Source organism: Triturus cristatus, chromosome 10 (assembly GCF_964204655.1).
Source record: "Triturus cristatus chromosome 10, aTriCri1.1, whole genome shotgun sequence".
Lineage (NCBI taxonomy): Eukaryota > Metazoa > Chordata > Amphibia > Caudata > Salamandridae > Triturus > Triturus cristatus.
In genome coordinates, this window is record NC_140593.1 from 871,042,042 (window position 1) to 871,061,640 (window position 19,599).

The 19,599-nt window shown below is 43.5% G+C and overlaps 1 protein-coding gene across 1 annotated transcript in view; it reads right to left on the minus strand.

The window, feature by feature from the left end:
* LOC146796142 (SCO-spondin-like) overlaps window positions 1-19,599 on the minus strand; it is a 1,481,201-nt gene that overhangs the window by 31,895 nt on the left and 1,429,707 nt on the right. The window contains exon 112 of the mRNA XM_085631266.1: window positions 12,093-12,304. Coding sequence (XP_085487392.1) covers window positions 12,093-12,304 — 212 coding nt within the window. The remainder of the gene's footprint in view (window positions 1-12,092; window positions 12,305-19,599) is intronic.

The following is a 19,599-nucleotide window of genomic DNA, read 5'->3' on the forward strand; positions in this document are numbered from 1 at the left end:
CCCTAGGCTTCAAAGCTACCAGTACTTTAGAGCTGGAAAACACTAGGGGCTCAAATATCTGACAGGCAACGCTTCAACAGCAGAAAGAATCAGGAAAATGACCACACTACATCAGAGTTCCCTGATCACAGCAAATTCACTCCAAAAATAGGGTGACCAACCGTCCGTAAATTTCAGGGACAGTCCGTAATTTGGACCTCACGTCCGTTGTCCGTGAGGATCCTTTTTACAGATGCCTTTTGTCCGTAATTTTGGGCATTGCAGGGAACAGCACTGTTCCCTGCATGAAGCCTCAACTCCCTGATGGGGCCGCCTTGCACTCCTCCTCGGAGCACAAGAGCAGCCCCACCTGCCCATTGTCGTTCTGTATGCTGGCTGATTGCCACATATAGAATGACAATGGGCAAGTCTGGGCTGGTAAAGCATGTGGTGGGCCTCCTCCAGCCTCTGTCTAGGGCAGGGCATTCTGTCAGACAGAAGAAATGTGCAAAAACGCCAATGTTGCTACATGAGAATCCAGTTTAAGAAAAGAAGCTGGTGAAAGAAGTTATAAAGAAGGGGCTAGAGTTCTTTCATAGACTCGACATTGTAGAACTGATGCATTTTCAATACTATATTCAAGGAAGCCACGATTGCTACTGTTTTATTTTATGCAACTAACAACCATTGACAAAGCCAATAGTTCTGGCTTGTTGCAAGTGTAACGTTACTTGTTGTTATATATCTGGATACAAAGACAGAAGAGGCAAAATACCAGTGAGGCGGTACACTATACCAAGCAGAGATTTTTAGCTTAGCTGTTTTAAGCCACACCCTAATTACATCGAACACCCCCTTTGGAGAGACACCTCAGTTTTTTCATCCCACTTAAAGCCCTGGAAACAACACCATGTCACAGTCGCCTCATGGCCTGGCACTGTGCACCATGCATGACTCATGACTAAGATTGCCTATGTACAGGAACATAGTGAGCTCTCCCCTGCCCCACCCCTTGCTTTAGGAACTACAGCAAGGGTGAAATTCTTGATGGGCCTCTTCTGTCAGCAACTCTGCAGACAAAGGCTCAACTTATAATTAATATAAAAAGGTGGGTGAGTGAGTAAGTGAAGGGATGGATGGGTGGATGCCTGTATAGATTAGTGAAAGGGTGAATGAATAATTAGAGAAAGGATGGATGGATGAGTGAGTGCTAGGATGGATGAGAGAAAAGGTAAAACGATGGGTGGACAGGTAGATGGATGGGTTGAAGGGTGGATGGATGAGTGAAAGGATGGATGGATGAGTGAAAGGGTGGATGATGGACAAGTGAATGGGTGGATGGATGAGTGAAATGATGGATTGATGAATTGATAAGTGAAAGGGTGAATGGATGGACGGATGAGCGAAAGGGTGGATGTAAGGATGGATGAGTGAGTGAAAGGGAGAGTAGATGGGCAAAAGGATGGTTAGATGAGTGAAGGAGTGAAAGGGTGGATGGGTGGGCGATAGGGTCAATGTATGGATTCATGAGTGTATGAGTAAATGGATCGGTGGAAGGAAGGATGGCTAAGTGAAAGGGTCGAAGGAGAGAGAAAGGGAGGATGGATGGATGACTGAAAGGGTGAATGAGTGAAAGGATGAATGGATAGGTGGATGGTGAGTAAGTGAAAGGATGGCTAGATGGGTGAAAGGCTAAAAGGTTGGATGGATCAGTGAATGGATGGATGGGTGGAAGAGTGGATGGATGAGTGTACCGATGGATAGGGTGAAAGGGTGGATGGATGGATGGATAATGGATGGATGAGTGAAAGGGTGGATGGAGGCATGGATGAGTGAAATGCTGGATGGCAGGATACATGATGGATAGGTTTGCAAATGACTGAATATGTTTGGATATGGATGGGCTTAATTATATTCAATTGTGCGACCTCCTCTGATGTCTCTGTAAAACTTACCTTTTGTCCCGAAGTTTTGTCCTGAATTTTGACCTCCTGTCCGGAATTTCTGTCCGGAATTTTGACCCTTTGTCCTGAATTTTTACACTCACCATCCTAAATTTGCACCCATGCCAGTTGGTCACCCTATCCAAGAAGCAAAGTGGTGCAAAGGAAAAAAGCTCTTTTGCCTCTCTCTGGGAAGATACGGACTTTGTCTACTACAGGTTTGTGTACGTCGCAAGTCCTATTCGTGTTGAAGTCTGTTAATTAGCCTACCTTTTCCTGCCTTTAAAGCAGCAACAGTACCTTTTAACTAAACTGGCCTATACCCACCTCCCCTTACTAGCGTGGCATGTCCCAAATCCCAACTGAATCTGTTTGCTTCAGTTAATTTCACACTCTATAATTATTCCAGTTTACAAGATGGCTCGGGCCTTCATTTTCTAAAAGGAACTCAACTCCCTGCTATTGCTACATTAAGGTCAGAGTCATCTGCCAATTAGCAACAGGGAAAGTTCCATCCGCTGAGCTTGAAACCTCTGGTCTGAGCTTGTTCCTATTACTACAATATACTTGTGATATGGATATTGAGCACTTTAAAATGCCTTCCTCAATGTAAAATGTCAGCCTAACTTTTGCCAGGCAGATTATTTATCAATTAGATGGCTCAATTCAGTCATAGTCTGGCCACTAGAATGTGCACTAGTTTGGTGAATGACATAAGGTCTTCATAATTAATTTGTTTCTAATTGACATTAAGTATGCCCGTTGAATGTGATGCAAATAAGAGCTGTCACTAAAATAGCCATTTAATCTTTATAAGAGGATACCAGATGCAATATCCAGCTTGTCGGCTATTTTTTTTCTTTTGCAGTTTTGTATAGCGCAAACTCGACCCAAAGTTATTGGAGCGCTTTACATAAGCATCAGTTACATTAAACTCGGGCATAGTCATTTTTGTTGTGGTTGTTTTTAGGCACTGGGATATTAAGTTCTTTAATTTTCCCAGAATCACTGGATGTTGTGCTGATGTTGAGACTAGAGCCTGGCTCCCAAATTCCCCTGTGGGCACCTCTGGCTGTTACACCATATCCTCTACCCTGTTGCTTTTTGTGTGTCCCACCTGTTGGCAAATCCAGTATAACAGCAACCTGAGAACAAGCATTGGCAAAACCAATAGGTCTCGCCTAAACAAGAGCTATCGGCTTTGGCAATAGGTTTTTGCCATCTTGTACACCGGAGTAGCTGCTGCTCAGCATTGCTAAAATTTAGTGGCGTGGAGTGTCCTAGAGTCCAGGGACTAGAGTATTGCAGACTGGATCTGTTGGAGTAGAGTGTTGTAGAGGGGCGTAGAGTTCAGTGGTTGTGGCAGAGAGTGTCATAGACTGCATTGTCATAGAGTGAAGTGTCATAGAGTGCAGTGTCATAGAGTGCAGTGTCATAGAGTGGAGTGGCGTAGAGCGGAGGGGAGTGGAGTGGAGTGGTGTGGAGTGAAGTGGGGTGGAATAGGGTGGAGTAGGTTAGAGTGGATTGAGGTAGTGGGGTGGATTAGATTGGGGTGTGTTGGGGTAGAATGGGTTGGACTGAGGGAAGTGAGGCGGATTGGAGTGGGTGGACTGGATGGGGTGGATTGGATTGGATTGGAGTGGGGTGGATTGAAATGGGGTGGGGTGGATTGGATTGAGGTGGATTGGAGTAGGGTGGATTGTAATGGGGTGAGGTGGAGGGAGCAGATTGCAGTGGGGCGGATTGGAGTGGGGCGAATTGGTTTGGATTGGAGTGGGGCAGATTGTTTTGGGTTGGAGAGGGGCAGATTGGACTGGCGTGAATTAAAGTGGGGCAGATTGGAGTGGGGCAGATTGGATTGGGGCAAATTGGGGTGGATTAGAGTGGGACAGATTGGAGTAGGGCAGACTGGAGTAGGGCAGATTGGAGTGGGGCAAATTGTTTTGGATTTGAGCGGGGCAAATGGTTTTGGATTGGAGTGGAGCAGATTGGAGTGGGACAGACTGTTTTGGATTGGAGTGGGGAAGATTGTTTTGGATTAGAGTGGGGCAGATTGTTTTGGATTGAGTGGGGAATATTGTTTTGAATTTGAGTGGGGCAGATTAGTGTAGGGCAGTTCGGAGAGGGACAGGTTAGAGTGGGGCAGATTGTTTTGGATTGAAGTGGTGTGGATTGGGGAGGAAGCAGAGAATATTGGATTGGGGTGAGTTCGATTGGAGTGGAGTGGGGTAGATTGGACTGGGCTTGCTTGGGGTGGATTAGATCGTTGTAGGGTGGATTATATTGGGGCTCATTGTGTTGGAGTGGATTGTGGTGGACTGGAGTGGGATGAATTGGGATGGAGTGGGTGGATTAGAATGAGGTAGATTGGACTGGAGTGGGGAGAATTGGAGGGCGGTGGATTGGAGTGGGGCTCATGGTTTGGGGTGGATTGGAGTGGAGCAGATTGGAGTGGGGCAGATTGTTTAGGATTAGAGTGGGGAAGATTGTTTTGGAATGGAGTGGAAAAAATTGGAGTGGGATGGATTGGTGTGGGGAGTTTATGGTTTTGGATAGGAGTGGGGCAGATCGGAGTGGGCAGATTGTTTTGGATTGGAGTGGTGCACACTACTTTGGATTTGAGTGGGACGAATTGGAGTGGGGCAGACTGCAGTAGGGCGGACTGGAGTAGGACAGATTGGAGTGGGGCAAATTGTTTTGGATTGGAGTGGGCAGATTGGAGAGGGATGGATTGGAGTGGGATGATTGTTTTGGATTGGAGTGAGGCAGATTGGAGTGGGACACAATGGAGTGGGGCGGATTGGAGTGCCGCTGATTGGAGTCGGGCACATTGCTTTGGATTGGAGTGGGGTAGGTTGGAGTAGGGCAGACTGTTTTGGATTTTAGTGGGGCAGATTGGAGTGGGGCAGATTGTTCTGGATTGGAATGGGACAGAATGTTTTAAATTTGAGTGGGGCGGATTGGAGTGGGGCAGATTGTTCTGGATTGGAATGGCGCAGATTATTTTGAATTTGAGTGGGGTGGATTGAAGTGGGGCAGATTGGAGTGGGGCAGATTGTTCTAGATTGGAATGGGGCAGATTGTTTTGGATTGAGTGGGGCAGATTGAAGTGAGAGATTATTTTGGATTGGAGTCAGGCATATTGTTTTGGATTGGAGCACATTGGAGTGAGGCAGACTGTTTTGGATTGGAGTGGCACATATTGGATTCGGGCCGATTAGAGTGGGGCTGATTGTTTTAAATTAGAGAGGGGCAGATTTTTGGGGATTGGAGTGGGGCAGATTGTTTTGGATTGGAGTGGGTCAGATTGTTTTGGATTGGAGCAGGGCAAATTGGAGTGAGGTCGATTGGGGTGGGTTGGGAGGATTGCAGTGTGGTGGACTGGAGTGCATTGCATCTTCTGCGCATGTTCTTGCCAGTCACACTATTTGCGGGGCACTAAAAGTTAAAAATAACAAAATAGTTCCTCAATCACATCAGGAGCAGCGGACAGGCACTGATTAAGTTTAATCAATCAGTGCTTGGTACTTGCTCCACAGGAAGGAACAGAAATGATGATAGGCCTGCCTTGACAAATTACAAGGCTGTACAGAAGAGTGCAATTTAAGCCAGCCAATGGTAAGCAATGGGCTTGCTACAAGCCCTTTTTGTTAACAACAGTGTCTCGCAAGCAAGAAGCATTTGCTAGTGCATCCTCTTGCAGACTCAACCCTAAAAAGGAGAGAATGATACATTTGTCGAAGCTATATGACTCATGCCTATCAGAACACTTGATATATATTCAGACCATAAACATAAACACACACACACAAATTGAAGCCATCTATGTACATACTAGTAGGCAAATCTTACAACAGGCCATTGTCATCCATGTTACAGGGCTAAAGTTAGACCTCAGTGATAATATGTGACATTTGCTGCTAATTAAATAAGAACATCTGTAATAGTGGGGTACAGAATTTCACAGATGCTAATGCATTATCATATCCACTCATCTCTTAACATTATCATATCCACTCATCTCTTAACTTAACACTACGCGCTAAGGAGTAGGCGGCCTCGGAGGCTTCTGCTGGTCCGCTGGGCTCTGTAATTCGCTGAAAACTATTGCAAACAACTGTCGCTGGTCAATAATTACTGCTGCTATATTTTGTTGCTAATTTTGCTATTGCTACTATTATCGACCGGATCGCGGTCTTTTTAATGTTGGTTATTTTTTAAAACTGTCGCTTTCATTCCGCATACCCTAACTATAAAACAAAGCTCACCAACCTGCTGCTTAGAGCGGGGCCTCATCCTTCACCACATCTTTCAGCGCCATCTTGGATTGGGCTGGATCCAGTTGATGTGGGCGCCATTTTGGGGTGCGCACGCTGATGCTCGCTGAGGGGGGGCATAAAAACAGGCCAATGCAAGCGCGCATTTGACTTAACACTACGCGCTAAGGAGTAGGCGGCCTCGGAGGCTTCTGCTGGTCCGCTGGGCTCTGTAATTCGCTGAAAACTATTGCAAACAACTGTCGCTGGTCAATAATTACTGCTGCTATATTTTGTTGCTAATTTTGCTATTGCTACTATTATCGACCGGATCGCGGTCTTTTTAATGTTGGTTATTTTTTAAAACTGTCGCTTTCATTCCGCATACCCTCACTATAAAACAAAGCTCACCAACCACCACATCTCTCAGCGCCATCTTGGATTGGGATGGATCCAGTTGATGTGGGCGCCATTTTGGGGTGCGCGCGCTGATGCTCGCTGAGGGGGGGCATAAAAACAGGCCAATGCAAGCGCGCAGCGCGCGCACGCAGCGGGCGCGCCGATGGCGCGCCGGAGGCGCGCCAGAGGCAAGCCCGTCTGCGCCCGTCCGCGCCCCGGACGAGTACCGGACAACGGATGTATACTATGCCCCCAATAAGGTACGCCAGGTCTACTCTAGGAAACAGCTGCTACAGATTGGTGGGAAGGCATACAGCGGGACTGAGGCTGACACCATCCGGGACTATGCTATTGCCCCGGGGTGTAAAGCAACGAGTCCGCGCCCTAACATGTGCGGATACCTGAATTGTGGGTTAATAAATAGTAGGTCGTTAGTAAAACATCACTTTGAAATAGCGCTCCTAATCGAAGATATGAAGCTGGATGCATTATTTCTCACAGAGACCTGGGTCAGAGCAGATTCAGTTGTGGAGATAGGTCTCGCCTGCCCAGACGGTTTTAAAATCATACATTTACCTAGGGAGGAGGGCATAGGAGGTGGGGTGGGGTTGATTTTTAGGGAAAACCTCCACTTTACTCAGTTACATGTAGACAAAATAGAGGGAATTGAACTGATGGGATTCGCGCTTCAGGAAACTAGAGGTCATCTCCTTTCAGGCTTGCTGTGTTATCGCCCTCCGGGGAGTAACACTGCACTACAGCCCCTTTTAAATACCATCACTAATCTATCCCTATCTCACTCCAATATGGTCATCTTGGGAGATTTTAATTGGTGGGAGAACGCGAGCTCAAAAAATCAACTCAGAGATTTGACAGACACCTGCCAATCTCTCGGTCTACAACAACTAGTTACCTCCCCGACTCACCAGGGTGGACATATCCTCGACCTTTTATTCGCAAATGATTCAAGGGTGGAACTCCTAAATATTTCTCCCCAAATGTGGACGGACCACTATCTAATATTCTTCACAGTACGGTCAGCTATTCCCACCGCTCAATCCAACACCGTTGTGCAGTATCGAAAAGGGAGAAAATGGTCCAATTTAACAAGGACAGGCGCTCTCCTGCCGACGCCCTCGGTGAGCCTTTTTCAGAGCTTAGGTACAGTGGAGGACAATTATAACATCTACCGGCAGTACGTCACAGCTGCATTAGACGAAGTGCTCCCTATAAAAAGACTCCAAATTAGAAACAAAATTTCAGCGCCTTGGTACACCGAAGATCTGAGGCAGCTCAGACTTCAATGCAAGAAGGCAGAAAGAACATGGAGAAAGAGCTATCTGGATAAGGATAGGGCAACTTTTAAGTTAACCTTGAGGAGGTACAAGTCACGCATCTTGGAAAGCAAGGCCAATTTCTATGCTCAATCCATCCTGCAAGCCCCAAATAGAATTATGGAGCTCTTCAGAATTGCTAGAACCATCTCTGCCCCATCCTGTCTGGAGAATAGAGTCGAAGCCTCACAAAATCTGTGCGACGAGATTGCCACTTATTTTAAAGACAAAGTGGCCAAGATTGTCGTCCGCTTTAAGGACAACGAGGCGACAACCCAGAACCCGGGTAACAAGACATCTAAGGGGACCATGAACCACCAACACTCCTTGGCTTCCTTTCCTGTTATGTCGGCCTCTATTTTCGACTCCCTGGTCAGTGGCATCTCCTCCGGTTCACCCCTCGACCCTCTTCCCCAGAAAGTGGGGAAGACCTATGGTCATCTCACATTTCCCTGGTTGCGCCAGATCTGCAACCAATCATTGGAAACAGGATTGGTTCCAGAAAGCTGGAAGCAGGCTGTGGTGGCCCCTCTTATTAAGAAGCCCTCTTCGGACCCAACTAACCCGGCTAACTTTCGGCCCATCTCCCTCCTTCCCTTCCCAATTAAGATCTTGGAAAGGGTCGTGAGTAGATCTCTTTCGGAATTTCTGGAAGAGTATCAGCTACTGGATAGGGACCAGTTTGGTTTTCGCCCTGGTCATGGGACGGAGTCGGCCCTGGTCACAATGCTGGACAACATACGAATGCGGGCTGACACCGGGAGCACTGCGGTTTTAGTGCTCCTGGATATGTCAGCCGCATTCGACACAGTGAGTCACACCATCTTGCTGGCAAGACTGAGGGCTCTGGGTGTAAAGGGCCAAGCACTGCAGTGGCTCCGCTCTTATCTGACAGGGAGGCAGCAGGTGGTGACACTGGGGTCGTTTACCTCTGAGAAATCCCACGTGGCCTATGGAGTACCACAGGGTTCCAGCATCAGCCCCATTCTCTTTAATATTTACCTGCAACCACTGTTTGCAATTATCAAAGCGTTTGGGGTTGAGCTGGTAAACTACGCAGATGACACACAATTGGTATTTTCGATGGAGGGAAAACAGGAGGTATCTCTGGAGCAATTTCAAAACTGCATGAGCCTGACAACAGACTGGCTGCGAAGTAACTCCCTGCAGTTTAACGGTGATAAGACCGAGGTGTTGTTCTACTCACCACGAAACCAGATCCATCATCTGCAGTCGGAGTTTAGGCTTGCTCCAGATGAGGCTCCACTGGTTCCATCAAATACCATTCGTAATCTAGGCGTCTTGTTCGATAACGATCTGCAATTGAACTCGCAGGCGAACAAGACTGCCAGTGTGTGCTTCGGACTTATACGGGTACTTCGTAGGATTCTTCCATTCTTGCCAGGGGATATGCGCGCATTGATTGTAAGGAGCACAGTACTCAGCAGAATGGATTACTGTAACTCTCTGTATCTGGGCGTCCCCCAGTATATTCTGCTGGGATTACAGAGAGTACAGTCGGCTGCAGCAAAGTTGGCGCTAAATCGTAGACGCGACGCCTCTTCCACTCAGGCGCTGCGCGCTCCACTGGCTGCCAGTCAGAGAAAGGATCCTTTTTAAATCTCTCTGTCTGATTCATAAAGCAGCACATGGGATGGGTCCAATTCCCCTGCAGGAGAGATTCTCACGCTATCTCCCCCCGAGACAGCTGCGTTCCTCCAACGCTAATTTGCTGTCACAACCCAGATTTAAACGTGTCAGGCTGGGGGGGAGGGCATTCAGCGTGGCTGGTGCTCGGATATGGAACGAGCTTCCTTCGAGGATCAGGCAGCTAGACTCCTTAATGGAATTCAGAAAGAGTCTTAAGACCTGGCTCTTTCCAGTAGCCTGATTGCCTACGTCGCTGCCTATTCCTCTCAGCTTAATTTCATCAATTGTTTTGTCAAGCGCCGGGATACCCGTAGGGTGATTGTGCGCTATATAAGAGCATATACAATACAATACAATACAATACATCTCTAAATCAATCTGAAAAGTTACAAAGTTATCCACATGAGGCACAAAAATCATGGAGCAAATTGGCATCAGGCATTTGCTCGTATATACCAGGTATACATTATCTGAGCATGATTGCTTGCTCAATAACTCTTTGATTCAAGTCTAACAGCAGAGTTAATGGCACCATCAGTAATGGCTACTGGAGTATTGAAAGAAAGCAATGTTTCATGCAGGATTCTAAATAAAGCATTATCTTCAATCAGGGTATGCTTTCCAAACAGGTTACTCACTGGTGGGAGCTATCTTGATTAAGGAAACAGCCCTGAATTTGCCAGGAATGCTGTCTTAATAATTCTCTTTTGGTGGCATGATTAATGACACAAAACTCTCTTGTAGGGAACAAGATTACTGACACAAAACCTCCTTGATAGAAGCACAGGATCTCTCCAATTACAGCTCGATAATGGGCTTAATATGGGGCATATCAGCAACAACCGGCGATAATTATCACTAAGCGCACTTAGTGCTAGGATAATTATCGCCGGCTAGCGAGGATTTTTATCGCTGAGATAGCGTACTATTAGCAACGCTTATCTCAAAAGCGATAAAAATCCTAGCGCTAACTGCCTAACGTGAGATTATCGCTGGAAGCCCAGCGATAATCTCACGAAATGTGGCGTTAGCTTGTTGATACGGACTCACAAACTTAGCCATGATATCCACCTTCCATAGGATATCCTGGCTAAGTCAGTCCTGAAGCAGGCGTAAGGAAAGTAGCGATAACAGCGGTTATCGCTACTTTTCCTGCCGCTATGCTTCATAGCGTGGGGCTTGATGATAGGAGAAATGTCGCTTAGCGACATTTCTCCTGTCATGTCCGGTCAGGAACGCCCACTTTGCATCTCATTAGAGATGCAAAGCTGGGCGTTAAGAATAGGTGCGCTAATGCAAGGTTTCACGCGATAGCGTGATGTTGCTAATTAGGCGATAAAATTATCGCCGCTTTTCGGCCGAAAGCGGCCGCTAAAGCGGCGATAATTTTCTATCGCCGCCTTGTAAATATGCCCCTATGTCCTTAAGAATGGCATGCTGTCTGCCACTAAATATGTAGAAGGAAGCATGAGGACTATAATCATAAATTGTTTATTGGAGAGCTTGTTCAAACAGATTACTAAAATTTAAAATTCTGGGGCATATTATCAAGCCAGGCGATAAAATTATTGCCGCTTTAGCGGCAGAAAACTGCCGTTAAAATGGCGATAATGGGCTTGATAATATGCTCTATGGAATTCCAATTGAAGCTCATGTTAAATGTGCAGGACATCTAACCTGGGCTTCTATTGGAATTCTATAACGCATATTAGCAAGCCCATTATCGCCGTTTTAGCAGCAGTTTTCTGCCGCTAAAGCGGCGATAATTTTATCGCCTGGCTTGATAATCTGCCCCCATATTCCTAGAATTGAAAATAAGTAGTACAGTCAAGATTCAAGATAAGCTTTATTCGGTTGGGACATACAACCATAAAAGCACAATGTATAGCACGTAACATACTAAAATACCATGGTACAGATCCACATACAATATTAAAACACATACAGTTATCATTTTACAGTATCTGACAGACTATGGTTATCTTCTCTTAAAATATATAGTAAACACAAAATAGCATTGCATATTTACATTCGGGGGAACCATCGGGACTTTTCAATGTCCGGTGTATAGTACGCAAGTTAAAGCAGAACTCCAGATGTAAACAATGGACTCGTAGCAGCGTAACCTAGTATTAAAAGCAATAGCGAAGGATCAACTCGCAAAAGCTTAAGAAGTACAATAACTAAAGTGCAAGGTGCGTAGCAACATGATACAGAAAAAGGAAAAAAAGTGCAAATGCTAAAGTGCAAATTGCAGGAGCAATAGGACTGTCCCTAACTTAATAAAGGATAAGGGTTCACGTTAGAACAGCATATAATAAGTAGTACAGTCTTATATTTTCACTCGCATATTAAATAAAAGGCCTTGTCTTACTCTAAAGCACTTGAGCAAATTGTTTAATAAATGTATCAGATGCGACTTCATTTTATAACAAATTACAAAAATAACAAGAGTATCACTATAAAAATACAACAAAACCTACAGGCAGAAAAGTCAACAAAATAAATACGAAATTGAACTTACGACTCACCAGATAAACATGTTCACCATCGACACACTCGCAGTGTGCTGCAGTGACACAAAGTCCGCTGCTGTTCCTGTACTTTCCTGCTTCACAGACACAACCCTGCTCTTCACCCAAACTGCAGTTTCTTTGGGGATCTTCATATACCTCCTTGCAGGTGCGTTCACAGGGCTCAGGCTCAGATGAGGACCTCCGCCACCGCTCACCATATGGACACACTGGGTGAAAAGCAGTGAGTTCGATTAGAGCACAACAGAGAGAGATATGTCGACTCCAAAACAGCTCAGCCACAAGTGACATCAAAGGCACCTTCTACAACTCTGAAACTTATTTATACACCATCCACTAACATATATCAAACGACAGCTTTCAACCTTTTATTAGAAAAATGTGCGAGAATTTTTAGTACCTTTTCAAATCTTTCATTTACTGACATAATTCTTTTAAACTGTCCATTTGTTGTCACAGTGGCATAGCGGGGTGGGCGGTCTGCCACAGACAGCACTCATTTTGGGGGCAGCGGAGGTGAGCAAGTCTGTCGATTGCCACCATCCCCCCGCCCCCCAAAAAACAAGTCGACCTTCAGCCGGCACCCCCCAAACAAGTTGTCCGTTGGGCGCCACTCCCCACTTGCCTGCACCTGCAAACTTAAGGGCTGCAGCTATGCCACTGTATTGTCAACCCTGACAACATACACATAGACAGGGAGATGGAAGAAAAAGTTACTTTCAGTGACTGCTCTTTTCTGGTGGATACTCTATCTAACATAGATTCCTCACCTTCTGTACCTTGTAAATACCCCCAGGTGCCAGAATGGATCTGAAATATTTTCATAGCAACTCTCTTGTGCATTGGTAGGTGGAGTTATGAGGCCAAGCATTAAGGATACCACATAGCCGCCACCACCTCCATGTGCTGATGTAAGTTTATTCTGATCTCTGCATGTACCGCCGAGCCTTTGGAAATCAGTTTGTGCCATGGTGCAATCTCTAAATTGGAATCTTTTTAAAATGAACTAAATAGGTCCATTCCACAGAACGGGGAAAAGGGTAGATTAGTGAGTAATCAAATGTTATATATTGTATCAAGCTGAAAGAGCGCTACTGAAGGAAAGTAACTTTTTCGTCTGATGGATACTTCTAACCGCATAGTCCTCATCTTGTGAATAGATGCCAAAGATGTACCCCCTAAGTTGTAGGCCTGTTGAATTATTTTTTGGGGGAGTTTTATATAGCGCAAACTAGACCCAAAGGCATCAGAGCACTTTACATGAGCGCCAGTTGCAGTACAGACAACACATTCATTTTTTTTGTGTTATGCACAGGGAGATTAAGTGAATTGCCCAGAATCACAGGATGTTGAACATCCCTGCTGAGACTTAAACCAGTTCCTCAGCTTTGAAGTCAACCACTCTAGCTGTTAGGCCACACCCTCTCCCATAAATGACTGAGACCAGGACATTCTGCAGGATTATGTGGGCAAAGTGCCCTTCCTACCAGATCTGGCTAGCCAGGCAGTAGTGCTTCATGAACGCTGACATTACCACCTGGCAGATGTCCAATACTGGCCTACTGCATGCCAGCACAGTAGTAGCAGTCTTTGCTCTGGTGGAATAAGTGAGTAGACCTTTTGCAGCCTATTTCTTGGACCACCCATAACATTTCTAGATGCATAAGAAAATCCATCTGGAGACAGTTCTCCTCTGGACCGCTTTACCCTTTTTTGCCCTATTGAAGCCCACAAAGAGTCCATCCAATATTCTTTGGTACAATCGATATAGAAGCTCAGGGCTCTCTTGGGATCAAGGCGATGAAGTTGTTCTTCCTCTTTAGATGGAGGAGGGGTGGCAAAGAAAACTGACAGTTTGATAGACTGCCCTATGTGGGAGGGTGTGACAACATTTGCAAGAAATGCCACACTTGTCCTGACTACCAGCTTGTATGGAAGAAGGTGGTGGAACATCGTAGTTTGGCTCCATTTTTTAAGTTTTGCTAGGCCACACACATATGTAAATATATATATTTATTTACTTGTGGCCTTATGTGCTCGTGTGGCATGATAATACATCTGAGATGTGGTGCACAAAAAGTATACAAAGTGCATCACTTTGGTTTGAGGACCATATGTGTGCATTATAATGTTTTTCCTTTTCAGAGACATCTGGATTGCAGATTAATCTTCTATAGGTTTAGATTGTAAGGGATGTGTGCTAAAATGTATTTAATGCAGTGCATTCACCAGGGATTAGTGGAAGTGGATTACATGTTTGTTTAATGCTTTAAAAATTGTGATCATAATGTCGGGTTTGTTTGACATCTACATGAATTAGCTGTTTTGCCACATATGAGAGTACAGCATGATGTAGCTTCATTCATTATTAAAGATTTCTTGTACTGGATTATATGTAATCTGCAAAATTAATGTGTTTAAAAGAGAAGATGATAAATTAACATGACTGTGGGCTGTAAACTAACAGTTATATAGTTAATACTAAAATAAAAGTTATTTTTCAGCATATTTTTCTCTTTTGCCGGTGCAGACCAAAGGCATTCCTTAGTTAGTGAAAGGCACATTATGTTTCAGAGATAGTGAGTGGGGTGAAGGCTCGGAATTCCTCGTCCAGTCATCGCCAGTCATCACGTCCACTTCTTCATTTTTTGTATTGCGGCGACAGAGATTTTAATATGTTCTTTGCTATTGAGGACCAATATTGTTAGACAGTTTGTTCTACCTATGATAATACTTTTTTTACAGTATGTTCTAGAGATTGATTTATATCAGCTTGGCTTTGAGTTTATAGTAAATCTTTTAACTTCAAGTTATTGATTCCGACTTTTATTGCGTGGTCTTAATGATCACACTGTACCTTACTATTTACATTAACCCCTCCTCCTCTCAGGCTACTACAAAGGTCTATTGACCAGAGTTAAATTGAAGGAAGCGGCCCAGAGCCTTCTCAGTGGCATATGACAGCTGGATAAACAGTGCTTGCAGTACACTCATGTGAAGAGCTGACGCGATTGCTATTAGGAAAGTTGTCTTCAATGTGTCAAGTCAGAGAGAATAGCTGTACATTGGTACAAAAAGGGCACACATGAAATAAGTGAAAATCAAATTAAGGTTTCATTGAGGCATCACAAAAGGTGTGGGCGGGACCGTATGAATCACGGGCCCAAACCCCAGTCTGACCAATCAACGGAACCTGGGTATACTGACATAAAGAACAAAGGTTTCAGTGGGACACACTCAAATATACGCATGAGATAAAATTACATGTCAATGTTTGATCATCTGCAATATCACAATTGTATTGTTCTTTACAGCAGGTGCTAGACAATAAATCCATATGGTGCAGATGGCGCAGAGCTCATAAGTGCAATCGTACAGCAGTTAAACTATGGTACATATATAATAAATGGGTAACCATAGTTCAAACTTATCATTTCAGCATAAATACTGATCCAGAATACAAAATTACTGTGAATTATGGCGGAGGGAGCATTATAATGGTTTTACTGTTCCTTACCGCCAGGTTTTACTTGGCCGTAAGAAACAGTGAAAAATAACTACATGTCCACCCATCTAAATTGAGTTGCTGGATGTGTAGCCATTTCTCCGACAGCCCTTACTACCCAGGGTCATCGGAGTAGTTTGGCCATGGAGGAGACAGAGTAGTGTCTGCCGTGTCTTAACTTAAGGTCCACCCGCATATAAATCGGGTGGGCAGACCTCTTATTCCAATTGACTTTGTAGGGACAAATGGTCCAGAAGCAAGAAATGGTAGACATGAGTGTTGGCAGCGAAGTAGGTAGATCAATAAGTGTGAACAATATGCCATCTGAATATAGAAGCATTTTTGAGACCCCTGCCAGTGTAGGAATGTCTGCAATTTGTGAACACTGTCTTATTATTGCAGCCTGCGGTTCAAGTGCAAGAAGGAATAAAAGGGGCGATAAAGGGCAATAAAGGGCAACTCTGACGGGTTCCTCTTTGAACTCAAAAGTTTTTGGAAAGGAAACCTCCCCCAATTCACTTTTGCGAACTCTGTTTCATATAACCATTTGACCTTGGAGATATATTCATTACCTATGTAATGTACGGAGCATATAGCTCCATTCAATAAAGTCAAAGGCCTTCTCCGCATCTAAGGATAAGGCTACTCTGTCTTCTCCAGCATCCTTGGAAAGCCAGAGTATGTGAAACAAAATGTGTAGATGGTTACAAGAGTTTCTGCCAGGCACGAATCCCACTTGATAATTATGTATGAGATTAGAGATAACTTGTTTGAGTCTTTTGGTGAGAATGGTGGATAATATCTTTGAATCTGTATTCAGAGGGAAATTGGACGATAGATACTGTACTATAATGAATCTTTCTCAGGTTTGGGCAGGACCGCTAGGATAGCTTTATTTGAGAGTGTAGAGAAACTACCAGTTTCCTCTGCATCTTTATAGGGATCATAAAGGGCGTTGTTTGCTTCTGCTTTTAACCAATGGTAAAATTCTCCAGGAAAACCATCTTCTCCAAGTGCTTTACTGTGTGAAAGATTGGAGATTGCTTACACAATTTCATACTTTGTTATTTCCCCTGCAAGTATGAGCCGATTCTGTTCATTGTGGCGGGAGTTCTATTTTATCCAAGAATTCCTGATCTTTGCGGTGGTCATCATCAACCTCTGAGTTATATAACTTCTCATAATGATCTGCAAATATATTAGCTATTACCTCAGTCTCAGTTATTAGCTTCCCTTCAGAGTTATAAATAGCTAGAATAGCTGTCATAGCTTCTCTCTGTTTTAATCATACAGTTAATAAACGACCAGCTTTTTCTCCTTGTTCGTAATTTCGAGACTTAAGTCTATATAACATATATTCTGCTTTCTAAGTATATAGTGTATTAAGGTCCATTTTTTGCCTTTTCCAATCTACATCTGGAAGCTTTAGTTGGATTGGTAAAATGAGCAACTGTCAGAGTTTTGATATTGTTTTCTACAATGATCTGTTGTTCTATTCTACATTTATTGGCTATGGCAGAATCTCTCTTTTCCCCTATTGGTGGCGTTTGCAGCTGCCCATAAAATGTGTGGAGAAGAAACTGAGCCTTTGTTGTCTTTCATATAAGTAGTCAAATGTGATTGTAATTTAGATTTTTCTGTTGATAGTTTGTATCGAGATATGTTTAAACGCCATGATTTCCTACAAGGACATTTCAGACCCCGATCAAACTGGAGTCTCATAGGAGAATGATTTGAAAGTGCAATTTCTAAAATGTCACAATCAAGTACCTGTGGTATAATAGAATGTAAAATAAGAAAATAGTCTATTCTAGAGTAGGAATCATGTACTGCAAAGTGAAGAGTAAACCCCTTATCTGATGGATTTAGTAAACGCCAGATATCAGTCAACCCCTGATCCCTTGCTGATGTCGCCCAGTGTTGCTCTACCTCTGCTGTGTGTCGTGTCAAGGGGGCCCGTTCTGTCAAAGACCACATCCAAGGCAAGATTCCAATCGCCCCCAAAGCTATTTTGGAAATTCCCATTTCTGTTAGAATTCTGTTTAGATGAAGGAAGAAAGGAAGTTTATTCCCAGCGGGGACATAAATAGAACACACTCCTAATATCATATCACCGATTTTAAGCTTGGCTAAAACAAACTGACCATCTTCATCTGACCCTGACCGTAGTACTTGAAATTGTAGTGTTTTCCATGTAGAATGGTTACACCACATTTGATAGTAGTAATATGGGATACAGGATCTCCTGATATGTGAGAAGGGGGTTTGCAGCTGTAAAGAATCTGGCCTACCCAATCTTATTTAATTTTTTCTGATTCTATACTGGATAGATGTGCCTCTTGAATGAGAGTAACATCAGTATGTTTAGAGTCTAAACAGGAAAGAATTTTCTTTCTTTTAATGTAATTAGTAAAAGCCATTGTCATTGATAGAAACAATGTGCATATGTCTAGTTGTCATGATGCTAATTGGAAATGTTAGAGTAGGCTTGTATTGTGTGAGAATGGAACAAAAGGGTAAAAAGGAAAAAGAGTGTTGAGAAATGATGCGGGAATGGAAAATTATTGAAGCGAAAAACTATCTTGAGTATAATAAACCTAAAACCAATATGTGCAAATTTAATTACTAAATATTGTTAATGCTAAACTCTAATTGGTGTAAGTACACTGTTCTAACTGCTAGAAATTAAAAGAACACTACAGATCAAAAATTGTGTATCTTACATAGGTGGATCTAAACCTCAATGTGAGACCCGGACTCCGCAGGGGAGAAAAGAAAATCACTCATGGTAAACAGATTATGAGAAAAAATACGCATGGAGTTATAAAGTCCATCCAGGAGAAAGTCTGCATATACAAATACAGTATGAGATATACATAGTGTTTTGAAAAACAATGTAGGATAAAAGGTAATGAATAATATCCATCAGAGGTAATAACTGCAGTAAAAACAGTAATAACATTATATTAATACATAACATGTATTTATACTCATCGAGCTGGAAGAAGCAACAGTGGAAGGTTTATCATCAATTACTTTATCAAAATACGTGGATGACCTTAGAGGTGATCTTGATTTGTCTCTGTTTTTCCTGTGGGAGTACTTCTACACAGCAGACTGCTTTATCTCTGTCAGACTGCTTCTTAAAGGTACAGATCTACCAGTACATGGCTTTGAGGATCATCCTGTAATTGAAGTTGACTATTGATAGTTGTTTCGGTCAGGGGTCGTGGTGTTAAGTCCATGTGTTGGTCCTCTAAACTGTCCAAGAAGCATACCAGATCTTCAGGCTCTGTGTAATTCCTTGACTTCCCATCCATTGTGATCCAATTTGTAGCAGGTTCCAAAATACCATTTTTGATATCCCATTTCCGAAGTCTTAACCTAAGTTGCAGGAACGCTTTTCATTTGGCATTGGTTTCAGTCAGTAGTCTGCAGCAATAAATACTTTATGGCCTTCCAACTCGTAAGGACCATGTTTATGAGCAGCTGTTAGTATTTGACGGACCTGTGCATGACCCAGTAGAGACGGTCTAGATTCAAGGGTTGAAGTTGAAGTTCTTGACCTAATCCTGTGAGCTCTCTGCAACTCAATGGGATACTCAAAAGATATGTTCAGTAGCCGCAGTATTAAAGTTAGGAGCAAGCTCTTCACATCATTATTCATTTTTTCTGGGATTCCATAAAAACGAATGTTATTTCTTTGGGCCCTGTCTTCCAAATCTATTACTTTTGTTTTACTTGCCAGGTATCTGGACCCTAATACTCTGCATCATCTAATCTTTCTTCCAAAAGGGAGGTTTGTTTAGCTAGAGTTTCTACTTTAGTATGAAAAGAGTTTAGGTCCATCCTTGTTATTTCTGTCATGAGATCTGGAATTTTGACACCCATAGATCCCAATTGTTGCCCCACAGCAGATATCTATTTTAAAAAGGGCAATAGAAGCAGTATCTTGTGGGACTGTAGTAGAAGTGCCCAATGATAGAGTCTTCCATACTA